At 42.5% G+C, this 18,539-nt stretch overlaps 2 protein-coding genes across 2 annotated transcripts; one reads left to right on the plus strand and one right to left on the minus strand.

Annotated features, from left to right (window-relative positions):
• The first annotated feature begins 649 nt into the window (after positions 1–649).
• Positions 650–1,146, plus strand: LOC148332660 (uncharacterized). The gene is made up of 2 exons (XM_088303508.1): positions 650–900; positions 1,036–1,146. The coding sequence occupies exons 1-2, from the start codon at positions 672–674 to the stop codon at positions 1,110–1,112; spliced, it is 306 nt and encodes a 101-aa protein (XP_088159634.1). The 5' UTR covers positions 650–671; the 3' UTR covers positions 1,113–1,146.
• Positions 1,147–1,382: 236 nt separating this feature from the next.
• hap1 (huntingtin associated protein 1) lies at positions 1,383–15,700 on the minus strand. The gene is made up of 16 exons (XM_088303403.1): positions 15,664–15,700; positions 15,117–15,368; positions 14,781–14,969; positions 9,266–9,342; positions 8,941–9,057; positions 8,763–8,857; positions 8,420–8,528; positions 8,167–8,245; positions 7,933–8,063; positions 7,723–7,797; positions 7,383–7,594; positions 6,391–6,606; positions 5,979–6,313; positions 3,887–4,075; positions 3,380–3,482; positions 1,383–2,416 (listed from the first exon to the last, which is right to left on the minus strand). Exons 1-16 carry the CDS (start codon positions 15,698–15,700, stop codon positions 2,143–2,145), a joined length of 2,490 nt encoding a protein of 829 aa, XP_088159529.1. The 3' UTR covers positions 1,383–2,142.
• Between the last annotated feature and the right edge of the window lie 2,839 nt (positions 15,701–18,539).

Raw genomic sequence — 18,539 nt, forward strand, 5'->3', positions numbered from 1 at the left:
CTGTGCTACAGTATCTGCTGTTTCACATAATGCACATTTTTTTTTCTGTGTGTGTGCATTTATTTCTGAGTTATAAGCCATCTTTTTTTCATTTGTTTTCCCGGAATCTGGAAAAACTTTAGAATTTGAAATAACCGGCAATTGTTGATCATTTATATGCAACAATAAGTTGCTTACACAATACCGTGTTTCTAATTACAATGTCACCAAGACATTCATTTGGAGCAGCCCAGGCATTATCAAAATAAATGCAAAGATGAGTCACACGTGTCATATTATATTTCTTTGTCTGCTTTTGCGTCAAATGTGTAAACATTTGAAGAGAAAAAAAAAAGTGTTCACGCTTGTAGTCAAGCTTCCAAGAGATGAGTGATTGTAAAAATTCTCCACCTACAACAAAGCCTGCGTTTTGGTTCAAATGTACCAAGGAACTATTGGATTGCAAGTGTAAATAGATTGACTTGTTTTATTGTTATTGCAGCGCAAAAAGCTTTCAAGCAGGTAACTGAGAAGCATAATAATGGATTTGTGGATGTAGCAATGCATCATTTCCTTGAGAACACCTGTGGCCCAATCAATTGAAAGCTCTGGCAGGGGCACTTATTGATATTGGTCTTTGCCTAACCAGTGTTATAAAAGGATAGCTGTGAGTAGCAGGTTGTTCAGTGGTCATGTCAGGGAACAGGATGGCAGTGTTTGCACTGGTGTTTGTTTTGCTCGCATGTGCCACGGTTGCTGCAAGTGGGAGCAAAATAGTGGAGCAGCTCCCAGCCGGGAGGGAGGCCGCAAGGAGCGCTGCAGCCAGAGAGGAGCCTCTTCCCTCACGTACGGTGAGACGGGCACACCTTTCGGAGGACGAGCGTGTGATTATGACCAAGCAAATCATGCAAGCAATCTCAGGTATGCTGTTGGTTTGGGGTGTGTGGAAAAAAAAAAAAAAGGTTCCAGGTGAGAGCAGCCTCCCAAGAGATGCTCCCATGTGTGCGTTTGTACGAAACGGGTCATACGCTTCATATAGGGATGTTTTGTTCACAGAGATGGTCAACTCGGACTGCATGATGAACCGTGACTATCAAGGCTGGGTGGATTTCGGACGGCGGGACGCAGAATGAAAGAGAGGAGGCCGCGGCTGCTGCAGTGTTCAGCTAATGTTTTGTGTTGATTTACTACACTTGTAACTTCAGGAATAAAGTTTTTTGCAAAGTTAGAAAACTCATTGGTGACGGCTGAAATATAAGATTTTATTCACAAGCGGGATGGTGTACACACACACACACACACACACACACACACACACACACACACACACACACACACACACAGCACATTCAAAGTGCAGACCAAAGTGTTTGTGTTAACTTGAAGCACATGAGACGATAACCTGTGTTTTTCATTTTATTCCCTTTAAAAAACGACAGTATCCGATGCCGTTTTTTTGCTACAGACAACTCTGTCAATTACTCTACTTCTAATGATTGCATATGGCTTTCAAAATCATGCCAAACGCCATTAATTAGTCAGTAGGATGAAATTCTGTCTGATGCAATGAGGAATATTGTGTTTTCTTACATGGCGTTCATTCAGTTGATTTAAAACGAGTGTTTTGGAACCACGTGTGCAAAGTGAATAACAATAACATTTAGTGCAGTCCTATCAGTGCATCGTCATCTAGCTCCGTTAATTTAATGAAATATTATGTTATATACGTGTCTTTTCACAATACAGCAAGTAATATACAGGAAGACCAGAATGTGTTTCAGTGCAATTTGAAATTTCATCAGTGAGACAGTAATAAATTATTGCATGAAATTGACATCAACCACAGAACAGAAAAACAAAAGTTGAAATAACTTCTACAACATATGGTATAAAAAAAAGCTTGCTTGGCGTTCCTTATTTGTGTGTAAAAAGAAGCGATTGCCGCAATCAAGTAGCATGAGATTGGATGATTGTCCTGAGATGAACATGTTGGAGAAATGCATGTTGCCACGACAACAGAAAATGCGACACACGCACCAAAACAAGTGTGCAGTGTAAGATGCTGGTCAAAAGATCAGGTGGACGTCCCACAGATTCCTTCTACTGTGCCCTCTCGTTTTCCACACTGAGCCGCATCAGACACCGAAGCTTCTCCAACAAGGGTCAAGCTGAAAATGTTCCGTGTCCCACAAGGGTCCGTGCATGAGCCTCCGCGTTTGTCGACGGCGCCGGAGAGCTGAGGATGTGGTGTACGTGTTGGCGGGGCGAATAGCAGGCGGAGATACCTCGTTCTTCCAGAATCTGCAGGAGTCCTGGCGATGACCGGCTTATGTTCGGGTTGGGGCGGTCTGTGAGGCCAAAGTGCTGCTGGCCTGACACAAGCGAAGCTCTCACGTGCTCACAGTTCGGACATAATGGCAGGCTGATAAGGTGATGGCTGCGGGGGGAAAAAAAAAAAAAAAAAACGAGAATGAAAATGAGTATAAAATGGTGCAAACAATTTCATTCGGTTGGATTGCAGTTGGGGTGAAATGTGGAAAAACAAACAAAAAAAAAAACCCCAAACAAACAGGTTGATGAGGCAACGCGATCATGCGGTTAACTGTTATGAAAGAGTCGTTAAAAATATTCATTAGCCACACGAATATGAGGTGCACAAACAAGTTAGAGCGGATGGAACAGCTCAACGAGCTTTCAGCACAGATGTGAACTTGAGCTGAAGATATGTAACAAAACAAAAGAGAACACAACCGCGGAAAGCCCAATGAGCATCTATTCCATATCCTTGACATTCAGCAAGTCCACGTATTACGACACTCTTTGCCCGGCTACTAGTGCCACTCGTGACATACAATTCAACGAGTAGCGCACATGTCAGTTAGTTTGATTCACAAGTAATTGTTTTACTCGTGTGCAGAAATGTCAAGCAAAAGTGTGGGGTGTGTTCAGACAGGGATGTTCTGCAAGCGCACTCAATTGTCTTTGTAGACAGGACCAAGAGTGTACTAGTACAAGAACCTGCAGGAGTGACTGAACAAGCTCATGGTTAATTTGTGACATTCAACCTCAAAACCCCTCAATGAGAAGATGTTATTTTGATGACACGAGACAACAGGCAGACATGGTTTTGTGCCGCGCTTGTTGTTAATTCAAAACAGCAACGGAGAATGCAAGCGGGAGCCACCGGCTCTTACTTTGCTCCTTCTACAGTTGGAGAAAGAGTCTGGACAGACGTTTCTTGACACTATGGGGAGGGGAGAGAAAAGGTTGGTCAAAGGAGCAAAATAGATAGTGATTTAAGAAGAGAACTGTCTGCCTGGAAAAAAAGAAATCAAATCATTCACGAGCCGTGAAAGGAACGCTGGTGTCAAAGTTGTAAGAGTACTACACGGGTTCTTACCTAAAGGGGAGTGAGGGGCTGAGGAGGGATGGTTGGGGGTCTTGCCAGTTGGTGATGGTGGGAGTGGGAACGATCTGAGGGTAGCTGGGATCTGATGGAGACACTGTGAGTGGCCGGAAGGAAAATGTCAACTTCTAACAATGACTGCATTCATCTTAAAAAAAATTGGTTATAGTTGTAGAAATGGTGCACTGTATACTCAAATAGTTTCTGCCGGTGTACCACAGCAAGTGTATGAAGTAGGAGGAACTTTACAGTGCGTAAGATACATAGCGGACTCGCCCGTGATAGATGAAAAGCTGCGACTATATTAACTCATTTAATCCCAGTGTGGTCGGAGACGTACTCCATTTGTAAAGTGCCTTGGGAAAACTCCTGCTGTGATCTGGCGCTATATAAATTGAATTGAAATTAAATTCGGATTGGCCTGCCCTGTATGCCTCATGAAAAAATGCTGACTTTAAAGCTGGAGTGCAAAAGATGAAGCATGATTCACACGTGTCCTACCCATGCTGTGAGCTCCCGAGAGCAGCGACAGGTCAGGTTCATCCTCCTCCAGGTCGTTCAGACTGTACACGTGCTGTATGTCCACTTCAAGCTCCCTGAAGTCCTTGGTCACGACTCCGGGACGAGGGTGTAGGATACCCCCCAGGTTGGGTTGGGCCAGCTGCTGCCACTGGTGCAGAGTCACCGAGCCTGAGGAGGCGAACCAGAGGCAAGGATGCATGAAAATACATTTGGTGTCAAAATGGCCTGAAACGTTAACGTTTGTCGTGGCTGTTGATGTATACAGACATTAAAACAAAAAAAAATAAATAAATAAAAATCGAACGCTTAATTCCTACATTTTCTATAGCGCATGTTGTCACTTGTTTTGTGGGTGAGCTGAAGTCGGAATTGTTTTTGCAAGAGGTTGGGGTACACACTCAACAGCCGATGGCAGAAAAACAGCCGTTCACCCTCACATTACCACATGTAAAATTTTGAGTCTTAAATGAAGCTAACAAATGCTTTTGGAATGTGGGAGGATGCCAGCACACCCGCAGAAAACCCACACAAGTACGGTAAAATGTAAACTCCACACACAGATACCAAAGTCAAGATTTGAACCCAAAACCTCTCGACTGTGAGGTAGACTAGTCATCCATCCGTGCGGCAGGTACACCCTAAAGTCAATCAAAAGGGCACATAAATAATAAAATAATAAATAATTATATTATGATCTGCAATAAGCAAATTTGGGGGTTGGGGCGGGGGGTATGCAATCTGTAAGAGTGAGCATTCAAACCCAGAACCTGAACCACAAAACCGACCTCTATTTCAATTTGCTGGCTTTTCATTCGATTTTACTATCGTAACGAAACAAACTGGGACGTTACCATGCAGTAAAATACCGGATCACACTCTCTCTTGGTTAAACTCTCTCAGTTTAGCATTTTGGAACGATAATTGCAATTGATGAAAATGCAGTAAACAGCTGCAATGACAATGTTTAACTGTACCAGCACGCCGCACTTAGCCCAGGAGGCCGTTGACCAAGCCATTCATCGTGTGCTGCGAAAAACCATGTTCTGTAGGCCTCTGTGTTTCAGCTGGGTCATCACGTGCCATACTGGGACTTGTCATCGTGTCAATGATGCACAGACAACCGGTTATTAGGTCACTAATTAAAGTTGACTGCTGCGAGTGTGAGCGGTTAGCATATTGACAACACTTTGTCAGGTTGTGTAAATTTAAGCTCTTGATAGTGCAGAGACTGCGTTTATTAACCAGCGTAAATAAGTTTTGCACGTCATCACTACACCCACCTCTCCAGCCAAGCCCAATCCAATCATGCATAATCCAATTGCTACACATCTTACAATGTTTTGTCATACTTGGTGAGTGAGGTATAATGATGATCTGATAAGTAGGCCACTGTTGTTTTGTATCCATCTTGGATGCTACATTACTGTCGCCCACACATTAAAAAAATATTAAAAAAAAAAAAAAAAAAAAGGGGTAATTATCATGATGTCGACATTTTTATCAAGCTCTATCATATACACTGTAATATTGCACAGCACTACTTCCTTGAAACAGTTACTACTTTCCTATTAGTGAAAGCTTTGGCAAAATCTTGTCGCGTCTTAGGGCATGTCAGAAAAAACACAAAAGTACAAAGAGATCGGTGAAGTTTTTCAGCGGATAGCGGAGAAAAAAAAAATGCAAAGAGTTGAGTCTGTAAATGTGAATGAGGGTGGTCACTGTATTAAAAATGAAAACGATGACAATACGGGAAAAAAAAGGCTATCAATAGAGGTAACTTACCAATTGTAATTTGGCGGTGTAGGAAAATTGGTTTTACTTGGCTCTCTAAGCACCAATAAATACAACAATTAAGCTGTCAAACGGTTATTGTTCTTTAAAACATTCATCTTAGGAGACAGCGAAACCCCTTTGATATAAGAACAATGTCAGCTTTGAAGAGACTTAAGCGTGGGATGATTAGTGTTCGACAGTCATGCCAAGAATGATTAACATTCTCGTTGCGACGCTGCTCACAACAGACGCTTGTCTGAATGTATACACGCTCGGAAATGATCAGTCAAGCAACTACCTTCCAAAGGTTTGACGATCTGCAAACGGTCGGGCAGGTAGGACCTGGATCCTGAGGAGTCACAGGAGTGGCGGGAGCTTCCATTGGAGTAGTTGGTGTCGGTTGACGCCACCGGGCTGGAGCCCAGGCTGTCATTTGGCGTCAAGAAGCCACTCGAACCCTCATCCCCGTCGCTGTTTGCTGCTAAGGCACGCAGTTTCCGCTCGCGCTCCACATCGAAGAAAGGTCGCTCGGAAGAATGGTTCTGCTGGCGAGCTGACAAGCTGCGCAAGGCGGCTTCAAGGTCCTGGCCTCCCGGGGTGCCTGGCTGGCCCAGTCGCTTTGGCCCAATGATGCTACAGAAAAAAAACAAGACAACGTTAAGAATGACTAGCAGGAACACACAAGAGTGTGTTCTGGTTCTCTGACGCACATTTCCTCTTTCTGGGCTGGATCGCAGCTGGGCTTGTCCTCCAGCGTAAGGCTGGCGTTGTCAGAGCCGTAGTAACTGGTCCGGGGGGTGCTGGTACAGGTGGAGCGCAGGGACGCCGGGCTGGAACCTGGAAACGCCGGAGAGTGACACAGAGAGCGCAGCCTCACCGATCTGTTCACCACGCGAACGGTTTCAAACACACGTCTCGGGTGGGTTCTGCAAGAAAGAAAACGGACATCATAAATGCGATCGAAAAAAATATATCATACTTCAATGATTGGTCAGAACCACGTTGATTATTTCAAACTCTCAGCGTGCTTTGAATAATGACTCAGCTGCACCAAAGAAAATGCTTCAAAAAATTGGATTATGCTAAAGACTCTTGAATTAGGCCTGCTGACATTGTGCAGGTGTGCTCGTTTTTCAAACGATGCTGGGATATCAAAACCCAGCTCTGCCAACAAATAGAAAAAATCTGCGCCTATCTTACCAATTGTCCCAAAAAGGTTTATGTTGGAAATAAATACATTACAAATTCACCAACAGTCATATTTATGAATACGCACAAGTTTATATATGCTGGGAGCAGATTTGGGAATTTAGATGCATAGAGATCAGTCTAATCACCAGAGGTACAAAAGGGATAAGGAGCGGGCAAAAACCCACACGTGAGATGGCCGTTGAAATGCATTGTGAAAAAAAATAGATTTTTTTTTTTTAATTCCAAAAATTCTTGATAAAAAAAAAAAATAAAATAAAATAAAAAAGAACCTACCTATACAAGAAAGGCTTGGTTCGACTAAGCAGCATCTAATATATTTTATTATTCCTTCTAGCAAACTATTCCACCTGTTAGCTTTTTGTTGAGAAAGAATTGGGAATACATTTAGACATTCACTCTGCATCCGAGAAAGAACGCATCCGTCCACACACACACACACACACACGCACGCACGCCAATGGCTTCGGTGAGGATCACACTTTACACTTACTTGTATTCAGACGATGCAGGCGTGTCCAAGCCTTTCCGGAAGGTGCCCTCTATCTCCGCTGCCAGGCTGTCCATGGGGAGGACAGACGCCAGAGCGGTGTAGCGCTGCACCGTGCTGTTGGGCAGACTCTTATTTCGCAGATTTTTTATGTCCTCTCGAGCCTCGTGGAGCATGTCCTCACACTGGGAGTACTTGTCCAGCAGGTCCTTGATCTGCAGATAGGAGACAGAAATGTCAAGTATAAATCTTTTACGGTAGACAATGTCATATATTTGCTCAATTCCCATCATTTTAAAATACAAAAAGGCAGAAGAATCAAAAGTGAGTTTGAATTTCTTGCCTCCGATTGGATTTTCAAGTTATTCTCTCGGGAGGCACTCAGATGTTGATTCAGCTCCTCGTTCTCATTGGAAAGCTGGAGAGACCAAAAAAAAAAAAAAGTACAATACTTGAACGTTTGCAACTAGGCAGTACCATTTGTGGAAGCAGGGAATTTTGTGTCATTCATGATACAGGCGTTCTTTTATTGACTTTCAAAATTTGTACTCACACGTTTGCAGCGGGCCTGTAAGTCAACAATCTGGGCAAGAAGCAAACTGATTTCCTCCTGTTGGCGAAAAGAGTCTTCCACTTTGCGTGCTAGCTCGTCTGATAGGTCCACTACTTGCTTGTTGACAGAGGCTTAAAAAAAAAAACAACAGGTGCCATTATTGCAGTTGAATAAAAGAGTGTTTAGTGCAATCACAATGTTGCAATTGCAATCTTGGTTAATGAGACGACTTACAAAGCTCCTCCACACACACCATCATCAGCTCCTGCTCTTGTTCCTCATAGTTGCTTGTCTCCGTGCAGAGCTCACTGGCCTGCGCAAACATGTTTGGGCTCATGAGTTTTTTGTTTTTTTTGTCACTCAATGGACTTCTGCGGTATAGTATATAAAAGCTACATTTTAATTGTTGTCACCATGGATGAAAAAAATGAAAGCAAAAATGTCTCTTTTGTTCATACGTTAGAAGTGCACACTACAATCCGGTTACCTCCAGTCGGAGTTTGCGATTCTCGTCCTCTAAACATTTCAGTTTCTGCTGCATGAAGTCATAGTGGACAAGGTTGGTGAGAGAACTGCTCGATTCATTTCTTTCTATTCTGTAAAAAACATTTTTTTTCACATGATGAATACACGTACAAAAGTTATATGTGGTCTAAACGTGGCGATCGTTGAATAAGGAAAAATAATGTGTCGTTCCTAATTTGAATCAAGTTTGCAAAAAGTTGAATTCAGATCAGCTAAAACCGGGGGGTGGGCAATTCTGGTCCTTGAGGGCCGTTATCGTGGATGTTTTATATGTATACATCTCTCTCTGTGCACGTTGTACTCACGGTGAGTGTGATTCTGCGTTTTCTATCTCGTCAGTGCTTGCGTAGAACTGAAGGAGGTCATCTCGCATTGAAAGCTCATGCCGCAGTTGAGCAATCTGGGAAATAGGCCGCAATAACTTGAGTTTGTCTCTGCAATTGAAGTGAGTTTTATTCAAATGCATATCGATTTTGGTTGTACCTCCTCCTTTGCACTCTCGAGCTGCTCATCTAGTACTCCGTTTCGAGTTGTCAGTTCTTGGTTCTGTTTCAGGAGCGACTGACCGATCCGTGCTGCTAACTCAAGATCCCGCTCTTTCTGAAAGAAAAAAAAAAAAAAAGGATTGCATTCATACAAAGTGTGACAATGTAGCACAACACGGGAGGTGCGCTTTCTTGACCCAAATGCAATTTACTCATTTATTGACAGGAAGAAGTGTGCTAAACTTAATCCTCTTTAAAGTGCTGCACATCCAGTTGTGCGAGTGCGATTGTGTGTGTGTGCGTGCGCATCTGGGGCCTCTTACCTCCTCCAGTAGGTGTGTGACTGCCTTAATGTCATGATAGGTCTTGGTGACCTGGCCAACTCTGTCGGAGCACAGCACTGCGAGAGTGAGGGAGGCAAAGAGATTTCATGAATGAAGAACAGAATCTCCATCTGCGAGCGTCACACATTTTACATTTTACGCATGGACACCAGTTGTCGGGACGTTGGCTGTCCGATTTAGATTATGTGACACGGAATGTCATCTTTCTAGCAGAGAAGGAGCCCGAGCTGGTGTCAAGGTATAGAAGTACCTTCTGAGGAAGGTGTAAAGATGCCGGTCCGACCTGGCCAACCCAAACGTATTGTGAGGGTTTGCTGGGAACATCTGGCAGAACTCTGTCAGAAAAAGTTTCAACTCGCATCTCTGGTAGAACTTTTCTCATGTTCCAGGAGAGGCGGGGGACATGGAGGGAGTTACAGGTACCAGCCGGCCAAGCGGGACGCAGCTTGAGCGGTTGCCGAGGCAAAAACTCGGGCGTGGGAGGAGTTTGCTGAGGCCATGGAAAAGCGGGGAGAGGGACGTCTGAGCCTCCCTGCTTAAGCTGCCGCCCCCACAACTCGACCCCGGATAAGCACTGTGAGCACACAGTGACATGCAATCATATAATGTCAAACTGCAAATGTATGTTCTCTTTACTTTTATTTGTATTAATGCTTCAGAAAAAAATATTCCTTGACCTCATCATTGATTGAAATTGGGCAACTCTGGACGTCTGAGAGGACTGAGTTGATGTTGAAAAAAATTAAATAAATACCCTTTTTTTTTTTAAATGAACTACAACATCAATTAACTGACTCTTTAACGTGGAGCCCCTTTCGACAGACCATAACAACTCCATGTGGTCAGTCAGGTAGCAATCCTCTTAGCTTGATCCTTTTTAGCCGAGCTAAGACACCTCTAAAGACCTGTTTCGCCTGGATACTGATATAGCTCAATGGGAGAGTCTGCCAAGAATAAACTGGACAGCGGCTGGCGTTTGACTTTGGCGTTTCCAGTTCACTATTGTCTGATCAGATCTGTGACCTATTCGGTAATTTGATGTACAAGATTAATTGGTGGTGCGCTCACCCTAAATATATATTTTTTTAGACCCCTTTTTTGGATTTGACATGCAAACACTTTGGCCACGGTGTCAAAGTGATTCTTTGGACATGCTCATAAGTTAGAATAACCGTAACGAGGTGTGGTCTCTCTTAGCAACACTTTGTCAAACAACACAGTAATTAGATTGGGCTCCTTGGATGCAACTGCCCAACACTTTACTAGTGTAGCTGTCGCAGTAACTAAAAAGGCTCATGCGGAAAATCTAAACTTTTGGCTGACTGGAATCCATTTTTGCACATGAGTTCTGGAACACAAATGACATCTGTGTGTGCTGATTTACTGCAGGGTACAGCAGCTTCAAAAAAAAAAAAAAAAAAAAAAAGCAGACGTAGACAATGACATAAACACGCTGCAGATAGGATAACAAAAGGATGGACATGGTGTTTTCAAAGCACACCAACTAGCATGAAGTTTTAAAAGAGTTGGCAGCAGATGTAGCGGCTATGTAAGAGTTTGGCTGACAGGACACCCTGTTCCTCTCAAGCGCAGGAGCAGGAGCAGGTCAAAAAGGACTCGGAGAGATTAGCTCAATTAAATTTCAGGTACTCTAATTGTGTACAGACAAAACTATACTTTTAAACACTGCAGTTATAAACAATAGTCAAAGATTGGACCACAACCTGATAGTTTTTTTTTTTTTTACGAAGTGTCATGGAGAGAAAAAAAAGGAAAAAAAGGGACGTCAATTCAAAAATTGCCTTTACAATAACATGTTCTATGTGGCCTCATTAGTCAAAACGCAGCATTCTGATTACTTTTGCATTTCTGGAATATGAATTAAGCAACAAAATTCACCCGCTTTTATATTCATCTCAGGGTTGGCCATTTTTCCACTTGCTGTGAACTGAAAATGCAGAGGTGGGTGCAGAAGTACATTTTGCCGGTCGGTCATTCCTCATTGGTCTACCGTCCATCATCATCGGCGGAATATTTTGCATTCAGCATGAACACACCATAAACTTCCTGTTGACCTGCCAACCGCGCAGTGCAGGGAGATCAACATAAGAGATTTGACAGCTAAAGGTTGTCGGGTTTTGCGGGTGCTAATTCTAAGGAGCTACATAAACCAATAGCCTGACTGTTCTCCTAAGGATGAGCATAGCTGACTTAGGCATACTTATGACGTCTGTTAGAGTGCGGGGGATCAGACAGGCGAGAATAAACTCAGACGCTGACATTCACATTGTTCCTCCATCTACTGTTGTCATGTGAAGTCTTGGCATTATTATGCAGCTTTTTGAATTTGTTGCAGGATTTTAAAATGACATCAATACGATGCTTATAGTGATGTTTTTAAAACAGAAATGCAACATCACCGTCCAGTTATTTCGGAGGGGTGCCCGTGTCGCAGTGCTGGGGTTGACGCCAGCAATATGGCAATTTAGGGAAGCAGCCACATGGAGGATGAATAAAGGAAATGCTCCACTCATGGAAGCTATTAAATTAATAGATGAAATTTTGTACTAATATAAATTGCGCAACAGTGCTATAATAAACGATTCAACATTCAAGTGCTTCGAACTTTACATGAACATGGATGACTTTGAGGTGAGAATGTAGGGCAGCAGTACACATAATGTCGGCCTACTAAATGAGCCACCCCTCATCCCCCTCCAAAAATAAATCCCCTTCACACATAGACAAACCTCAGCAGTTCAAATTCCTTAAAAAAAAAAGGGCCACAGTTTGAGCATTTTATTTAGTCCAATTAATTTGCGGTAAACTTCCTTTCACACCATCTAGGTTAACCTCATACGTCTATGAAATACTAAATATTAAGTATTATTAGAAAACCAAGCATTAGAATTATTTCATATTTCTACAGAACCATAAGAATTACACATCAAATGCACCACAATAAAGTATTACGTGTAAAGTATACACACGCTTAATGACCTTCACCGCAATATTTGATTTTCAGAATAGACCTGAAAACAACTGTCAATTATTGCATGACCCTCACCGAGATGACTCGACAGCATGCACGCTGCAGTACATGCTGCACATAGTTAAGTATTAAAGCTCTTAGATAATACAAACCTCAGCGTACGAGCCAGCGAACTAGATCTACTGAACAGGCTACGAACCTCAAAGCGTCTCCTCCAGGGATCCCTAAAAATCATTCTCATCATCATCATCATCTTCATCTCACCTTGCTTCACCTCCCTGCAAAGGTTGTTGTTGTTGTTATTGTTGTTGTTGTTGTTGTTGCTGTTGCAGCATGTTTCGTCCTCCGGCGCAATACTGACAGAGCTCCTCTCTTCCTCCTCCTCCTCGGATGCAGAGGAGCTCCACACCTCCATGGTAACCACAGAAAAACTGCCCTCAGTCTTGCCATCCATCAGTTAAATCCTCTTGGTTCTACCGTTAGTTCCCTGCGCACACTCGTTTCTCCAGCATCATGCCGCGGGCTCGTGTGTACGGTTAAAAACGAGATCCTCTTGCCTCTCAGTACACACCTGCGTTTGTTTGCGGCAAAGACTCTGAGCTTCTTGGTGCTAATGCATAATCCGTCAGCCGGTAAGGCCAATCTGTCGTCACTCCTGCCTACGTTCACCTGGCCACGTTGGACTACCGGGCAAGGACAGAGGGGGAGGAAGAGGGGTCATGGATAAAGGAAGGTCTAATTCACAAGCCAGAAGAGTTCAGGTCGAGCCCACTGGCCTCAGGAACTTGTTAAAAAAAAACGTCATATCTCCTGGAATGGGACAAAATTCTAAAAATAGGAGCACTGGTGTTGTGATAATGATGTGGTAGTAAGCCCGCCCACCCCTGAAACATCAGATGGTAGCTTCCAAGCATGTCAATGGCCGCTCGGATTCACCACACAGACGTAATGCCAGCACCAGAGAGAGAGAGAGAGAGGGGGGCACTGCGTAAGATTGGTGCAGACAAAGCCACACCCACTGACTTGGTGTCAGGCTGATGGCTGGAGGGGGAATACATTGAGATGTCAGACGTTTGATTCTGGTGGAAAGATATGTTTTGAGTTTTCTTTTTCAGATTGAAATCAGACAAAAAAAATACCTTGTAAAAATTGTAGAATTTTCTTTCAAACTGGAAAGGCTTTTAAAGCACATTGCGTTGCCTTGTGTATGAAATGTGCTTTATATGCGTCTTGTTAACCAAGTTCTACTAGGCTCAGCAGTCAACTTTTTAACGTCTGGGTGTGGATGTCGTGAACTGAAGTAGGGGGGGAAAACGGAGGCGTCTATTTGATGAAATACGGTAATCTGATTTCAGATGTCATCCCAAATGTTGGCAGCATTGAAGATGTAACAGAGGGGTTCACAGAAAGTAAACAACACCATATGTCGGCTGAGTCTGCAGGTTAGTCTGTCCTGCTCAAGTACATCCTCACTAGCATTATGAGGATGCAACACCATAAGCTCCTGAATTCCCGTCCCTCCAAAGGGTCATCAAGAGTTTCAAGATGGTGGCACTCAGTGCTTTTTGTTTTTTCTGAAGAAATATCAAAGTCACCTACACAATTTTGTACGTCAATATTTTTTTTTTCTCTTTGCAAAGCCAACAACAGCCAAAAGAAGCAGCCCATGAAAGCCCAAGTCATAGTTATCAAGTGAAGCTGGCCAAATAATCTTTGCACGTGTTTGTAAGATGCATGCCATTTGAAAAAGCATCTCAATGACTTTGCTGATTACTTGATTACAGATTACAAGTTACTTGATTTGTTCCATAGGGGACATTAACCACCTTTTCTGCTCGAAGCAACGCCCTTATAGTTGCGCGGCGGACAAAAGCAAGCGAGACATGCAATGCTCCCTGATACTTCCTGTCTGGTTGGATTTGTGTTGCAGGTGTATTTTACTTTCATTTAACTCGGGGTGCGTTTCATGTCATGAAATCCCGGTCTCTAGACAACTTATCAACTAAGAGGGATGCGAATGTGCCTTTCGGCCGAATGCTCATTTAAAGCATCATGTGTCAGCAAACTGAAATACTTTGACTTTTCTTCAGAAACTAATCCACACCACAATACACTCATAAGTCATGGTTGGGTCACTCCAAGACATATAATTGCAAAATACCAAAAGTCAAACGACAACAGAAAATCCTACCAGTATATTTCACACATTATTTCTTCTTTCCATGAAAGAATCAATGCACACGTATTTCTAGCATGTCCAGCATGCCATCAACATGGCCACTTGGCCATTCTGTCTGCAGAGCTATAGTTGAAACGGTTTCGGAAGCCAAATGACAGACGGTTAATCAGCTTGGTGACATTGCTGACCCATGTGGCACACTGAAGTGGCAGTGTGAGCAAGAGACCCAGTCAAGTCCAGCGTAATCTTCGGGCAGTTTGGGTCAATGCAGACAAGGTGGCGTCGGTAAGACTGTACATCAAGAAAGAAAGGAAAAAACTCACAGAAGTACTTGAAGGTCTCTTCAATTTGCTGGTGTGTGAGACCCAGGACCACCTCCGGCTGCAGCAGAGGGGTGTGCAGCCAGTCGTCATTGGCGTAGCCGAATACACAGTCTGCTCGAAGAGTGTAGTTGGGCTGACCCTCTGACAGGAGGCTCACTATCTCCAACTCTGGCAGATCTGCGCAGAGGTCTGAACAAAGGAAGTCCATAAATTAGCTTAGCACATCTTATTGATTTGAAACAAATGAACAGTAAGCTGATATCCACGAATTGGAATTTATTTAAATCAACAAAGGAAATCATTTTCAAACAAGGTAACCATTTGTATCGGACCTACCCGTGAGAGTGGATGCATCAAGGCAAGATGCTTGTCCCAGTTCTGCCTGAGCGGAGCAGAACTGAATAGGGTCGGGGTCCACATCCAGGGCCCCCGGCACCTCCCCCCAACCTCCATGGAGGGAGAGGGCTGACTGGGAGTCCAGGTGGACCTCTATGAGCCAGCGGGGAGGAGAAAGAGAAGAAGGAGAAGAGTAGTTTTGGACACTTTGACAGAAGCTGGAAAGTAAAGGCCAACTCTGTCCCCTGGTGGCTCACGGAGAGAGAGCACAGGACACTAGAGTCAGATGAGGGAAGAAAGCAACAACTAAAGGAGAAAAGAAAGTGGGAGGGAAAGAGAAGAGGGGGGGGAAACATTCAAACATGGGCGCAAAGCATTTGAGTATACACATATACAGGTGATTGCAGTCATATCATGGATTTATTGCGTTGTTCAAAGGAGTCAACAGCAAACTCAAAATACAACCTTTTAATTGAATCAAAAGAGCCTTTCACTAGGTGTGCAGGAGGGCTGGGCCTCCTCATGTGTGTCACTCATATAGAGTTACCACCGCCTGAAGCCACACAGATCAGGTTCCTCAGCATGACTGCACCACACCCATGGACATGCGATGCACTATGCGCTACATGCGCAATTCAGAGCCAACAAGTGTTTTGTCCCATATACTTTAAGACTATTTTCTGGAAGTGATGGCTCCTGTTTAACATACTGCTTGACACAAACATTAAGTGATTGCATAACAACCCTGAAATTATTTTGACACTAGACTGAAATAAACCAGGTACAAAAGTATAAACAAGGCAGCTAATGTTGATTGTTGGGCGCCTTATCGAAGTAATTATCAGAATAATGAGTTCTTTGTAAAGATTGTGCTTCCTTTGATAATTTTCTGACATCCAAACAGCTGTGCTTTCGTATGGGGTTAAATTACTTCAAGTACGTGTGCTGTATTTATTTATATACTATTTCTGTCAGCAGAGGCCACTGGGCCCAGTCCAAAAAAACTAAAGTAATATTCAATTCATTAAATTTGGTACAGAATAATAAATAAATAAATAAATATGACATGGCATCACCACTCTGCTTTGTGGCAACAACACGACATCCGATACCTCAAGTCAATTACACATGCTTCCAGGGGGCAACGGGTTAGGCTACACTCCAAGGCTGAGAAGAATGCAGACACTGGTGCACACACACCACTCACCTAATTAGACATAAATAACCTGACCCCCCCCCCCCCCCCCCCCCCCAACCTCCCTTGTCAGCACACATACTGATTCACTATCACAAGCCCTTCACTTCCCTTTTTCCTGGTTGGTCTGTCTGGTTCTCTCCCCGTACTGTTGGTTTGTGGCCAAGATGTATTCATTATTTGCAGCCCATGAGTCTTCATAACAGTGTGTGCATGGGAATATTCAAGCTTCACACAAAAAGCTGTTGGATTACGACACCTGTGGTCAAGTCTGACTTTGTTGTCTACTCTGGAGCGACACAGCGAACACGATTTTTGCGTAACCAATCCTTTTTAGTATACGGCATGGGATTGCACAATAATGGCCAACATAATTGAGTCAATTCCAGGATGTTCTCTGTGGCTGAATTGTAAAAAAAGAAATACAAATGATTTTAATCATTAATTAATTAATGGTAATTAATAATTAATCATGCCATAATAATGCTTGCACCTTACCATTAGGTAGTGCAAACAGCCTACGACCTTGAAGCGTGGACTGGACTAAACTCAACAAGATCGTCAATGGCACTTGGTGCAAAGAATGCTATGACCTTCCAGGAGGGTGTGTACGTGAGTGAAAGCACACAGCATTGCAAGGGGGGGAGTGACGGGGTGGCACTTGGCAAGGACAGAAGAATAAAATATTGATTAACAGCCTGCAAAAAAAAAAAATGCATGGGAGACTTTGCTGAGATCTCCTTTAATAAGGAAAAATTACACAACTTTCAGAACTCGGGACCAAAGGACATGCAAATTGCCAGCAGCAAATAAACGTAAATACATTTTCCAAAGCTGTGCTTGATGTTTTACATTTGTCGAAATATAGGACGTCAAGTAAAATGTCAATCAGAGATATACGGGGGCGTAGATATAATAATTATACACACCAAAGTTTTAGTGATGTACTAAAATGACACTAAGAAAAATTATCCCAGAAAGATATCAATTTCTAATGTGAAATTATATTTTTGTGCATAATATTTTTAATTAATCATCTGATTACGATGTAATCTGTATTTTCTTTTCTGCCAAAAATCTGCATCAGCCACAAAAAAATGCAGATCAGCTATTCGTATCACAACAACCTAGCATTTGACCACGGGTGTGTAGACTTTTTATACCCATTGAACAACAACAACAGGGAAACAAAAGATGAGAATAATTTTCTGCTTTTCACTTTCAAACACAAATAGTAAATCTTGAGTTGTGGAGATTTACTAAATTATACATCGCAATTCAAAGTCATTTATGTAAAAAACTGTAGCATTGGTTTAAATTATTGTGTAGTGTGTTATCAGAGGTCATATTGATATAAAAAAAAAGGTCAAAGCAAGTTTGAATTGGTCACATGATATCAATTATTTATGACTGCTTGTAAAATGTCAAAAGAAGCCAAATAATTAGGACTTTGAGACAAACTACAAAAGGGCAAATTCTCATTAGATTAATTTGGCAACTATTTTAGAAGCCAAAGCCACAAACTATTTTTCGAGCAAAGTTGATATAAATGTGGGAAAAAAATATTCTGATTAAAGGCCAATTCTAAAGATAAGACCATAACTGGCACGTTATATCTCGTCGCCATGTATACACAATGATTTATTTTCTTTTCTGAAGACAACACGTTTTGTATTTACCTTTGTCTTTAGTAAAACAAGTCTGTAACTTTTCAGGGCGAGCATTTTCTCAATCACTCGATATTGGTCTCATTTGCCCACAAGTCTCAATTGGCTAGAGCACAATTATGTTTCTCAAGCAAACATTTGCTTTAATGAGGTTAATAAATGACAACACAATCAAAATATAAAACCTAAATGTTAGCAAACAAACAGAAGCGAATATCAGGACAACATGAACATCTAAATAAAGAAACAAAGAACAAAGATAACAAAAACAAATTTTTTAGACTTTAGTAGCTTTTTTAAAAGAGTTGAAATATTTAAACAGAAAGTCAAAGGGCGAGGGGCACAACAGGAGGGGGCATAGAAGGATTAACATTAACAAGAATGTCACCCTAACAACTGTGAGAGCTATATGTGGACAGAAAGTTCACATGAAAACAAAGCGTGTGACTAAATATCCCCTCGGACCATTTTACTCGTCCTATAAAAGTCAATCTGCTCGGCACTCACCAAAGTAACATTGACTAGAAAGCAAGAAAACAAAGACCGGAACGTTTTTACAAA

The sequence above is a fragment of the Idiotropiscis lumnitzeri genome, chromosome 8 (assembly GCF_059441095.1).
Source record: "Idiotropiscis lumnitzeri isolate Australia: NSW breed Sydney's pygmy pipehorse chromosome 8, RoL_Ilum_1.0, whole genome shotgun sequence".
NCBI lineage: Eukaryota > Metazoa > Chordata > Actinopteri > Syngnathiformes > Syngnathidae > Idiotropiscis > Idiotropiscis lumnitzeri.